This window comes from Salpingoeca rosetta (genome assembly GCF_000188695.1).
Source record: "Salpingoeca rosetta unplaced genomic scaffold supercont1.29, whole genome shotgun sequence".
Lineage (NCBI taxonomy): Eukaryota > Choanoflagellata > Craspedida > Salpingoecidae > Salpingoeca > Salpingoeca rosetta.
In genome coordinates this window covers 851459-853958 of record NW_004754905.1, presented here as the reverse complement: position 1 = coordinate 853958, position 2500 = coordinate 851459, and the positions used below count along the sequence as shown (strand labels likewise).

The 2500-nt window shown below is 55.8% G+C and overlaps 2 protein-coding genes across 2 annotated transcripts in view; one reads left to right on the top strand and one right to left on the bottom strand.

Moving 5' to 3' along the window:
• The window catches only part of PTSG_09276 (WASH complex subunit strumpellin), a 7541-nt gene extending 5744 nt beyond the window's left edge, over positions 1-1797 (top strand). The window contains exons 19-23 of the mRNA XM_004989476.1: positions 232-371; positions 601-654; positions 794-937; positions 1068-1142; positions 1351-1797. Of these exons, the coding sequence (XP_004989533.1) occupies positions 232-371; positions 601-654; positions 794-937; positions 1068-1142; positions 1351-1422 (485 nt within the window). The 3' untranslated portion in view covers positions 1423-1797. The remainder of the gene's footprint in view (positions 1-231; positions 372-600; positions 655-793; positions 938-1067; positions 1143-1350) is intronic.
• The window catches only part of PTSG_09275 (uncharacterized protein), a 2119-nt gene continuing 899 nt past the window's right edge, over positions 1281-2500 (bottom strand). Inside the window, exons 4-6 of the mRNA XM_004989475.1 lie at positions 2310-2417; positions 2129-2190; positions 1281-1809 (exon numbers count right to left, since the gene is read on the bottom strand). Of these exons, the coding sequence (XP_004989532.1) occupies positions 1769-1809; positions 2129-2190; positions 2310-2417 (211 nt within the window). The 3' untranslated portion in view covers positions 1281-1768. The remainder of the gene's footprint in view (positions 1810-2128; positions 2191-2309; positions 2418-2500) is intronic.

The following is a 2500-nucleotide window of genomic DNA, read 5'->3' as shown; positions in this document are numbered from 1 at the left end:
GTGGCGTTGATTGAGGGATGGTGATTGGTGGCGACTGGTAGTGAGCGGTGGTTGGTGGTGATTGCTGCTGGTAATTGGAGATTCGTGGTGAGTGTTTCGCAATTTCGTGTCCACAAGTAATCATCACCGCACGTGCTCTTCACGCCCCATCCACCGCCACACGCACTCACTCCATCATTCCGCCCCACACCCCATCCCCTCCCCTCCCCTCGCGGCCATTTGCTGCGCCAGGCGGCGACTCGCTTGTGCTTGCGGAGTTGAGCGAGTACCTGGAGGCTGTGGGTGAGGCCGATCCTCTGGCCAAGATCTACGTCACCACCAAGAAGCTCGACCACCTCGCCGCATACGCGTTCTTCACCACCCTCGCACAGGTCCGCTGCTGTTGCTGCTGCTGTGTGTCTGTGTCTGTGTGTGCGTGTGTGTGTTGTGTGTTGTCTGTGTGTCTGTGTCTGTGTGCTGTGTTGTATGTGTGTCGTGTCTGTGTTGTGCGTGTCTGTGTGTCTGTGCTTGTGCTTCGGTCCCCGTGCGACATACTACTGCACCCTGTACGCCTCACCTCACCACCGCGACCGCGACCACCACCACCACCACGGCTAACAGCTGCAGCGGATTGTGTACAGCCGCCCGATTGGATCCATGGTCGCACGCAAACCGGTGAGAGGCGAGCACGACGATGATGATGCTGACAGTGTTTCGTCCTGCGAGCCCAAATGTGTTCCACAAGCGTTATCTCATCTCTCAATCACCATCTCTCCACCACCACCACCACCACCACCACCGCTCCACATGACAGGGTGATGCCGTTGATGGTCCGGCGTTTGTGTGCGGGATGCTGACGCTGTTGAAGCAGTTCCACACGACACACACGCACATGTTCCTCGACCTGGCTGGACAGTACATTCGCTCCCACGTGCAGTCCGTCACAGAGAACCCAAAGGTTCGTGTAAGCGTGTGTGTGTGTGTGTGTGTGTGTGTGTGTGCTCGGATTCTGTGACTCGCTTCCCTCACGGTTCTGTCCACTCGAACCCCCCCCCCCAACCATTCATGCCCTCCGCCAACCTCCACAGCACCAGGCGACGGACCTTCCGCCGCAGGTCACCAACATGCTCGCGTTCCTCGAGGAAATGGCGCGGTTTGGCAAGGTGTGATGTTGTCGTTTCGATGTGTGCAGCTGTGTGTTGTGAGCTGTGTGCATGCTTTCTGTTGTGCATTTGGATGTGCGAGCATATATGCGCTTGTATGTGTGCAATCCGACGATATGTGTACAACTCGACGTTATGTGTGTAATCTGATTTTATTGACACCGAGCCACCACCACCACATCATCGCCACCTCCACTGCCCACACCAGATCCCGCGCAAGGTGCTGCAGGCGCACATTCCAAGCTATCTCCTCGACGAATACAAGCACCACGCTGCCTAGATCGACACACACACGCGCGCGCACACACACACGGCCTGCTTCCCATTGCTCTTCGCATCATCATCGTCATCATCATCATTTTCTTCTTCTCGTTCGTCTTCATCATCTCATCACATCCCTGTTGTGCTGCCGCATCCCGCTTTGGTCTTGTTGTATCTGCTCCCTGCCGCTAGAACATGTGACCTGGTGCCTTTGGCAGCCGCTCTTGTTGCCGCGCTTGCTGCTTGTTTCTTTTTTGCCACCCACATCTACACGCATATGTGCCTCATTTGCTCTCAAATCGCCGGCTCGCTCTTGCCCTCCGTTATTCCCCAAATTGCACCTGCAAACTGCATGCTGCGTCGCATCACAACGCCTTTGTGTGCCGCCCAGTCACCAACACTTCATCTGACGTGTGTGTGTGATGGGTGGGGGGGGGCAATGTTGTGGTGGGTGTGAGTGGTGAGAGTGAGCAAAGGGGTTAGTGGTACAAGTCAAGTGCGCATGCACCAGACATAAAGAGGTTGATGAACTCACTCACACTCACTCACACTTGTGCTCACTCACACTTGTGCTCACTCACACTTGTGCTCATTCACACACTCACACTCACTCACACTCACTCACACACTCACACACTCACACACTCACGCACTCACACACACACACACACGCGCGCGCGCGCGCGCGCACGCACACTCACACACATGCACATGGTACAACGCACTGTCGCTCTTGCGTGCAATGTCCACTTGCGTGAATCCAAGCTTCTTGCCAGTCTTCAAAACCCTGGCGGCATCACATAGAAATCAGCGGTCGAGCAGTGACGAAAGGGTCACAGAAAGGCGTCAGGCCCGAACACGAATCAAGGACGAATCAAGGATCGCATGGATGAAACAAAAACTCACTGTCCCGTGATGAGTAGTTCCTCTCCCTCCTTCGCTGCGCGAAGATAGCTCGTGTTGATATCCACGCTCACGCCCGCTCGACGCGGGTCCTTTGTCAACAGTGCCATCCTGCCAATGTCGCGCGCGCGCGCGTGTGTGTGTGTGTGTGTGTGTGTGTGTGTGTGTGTGTGTGTGTGTGTGTGTGTGTGTGT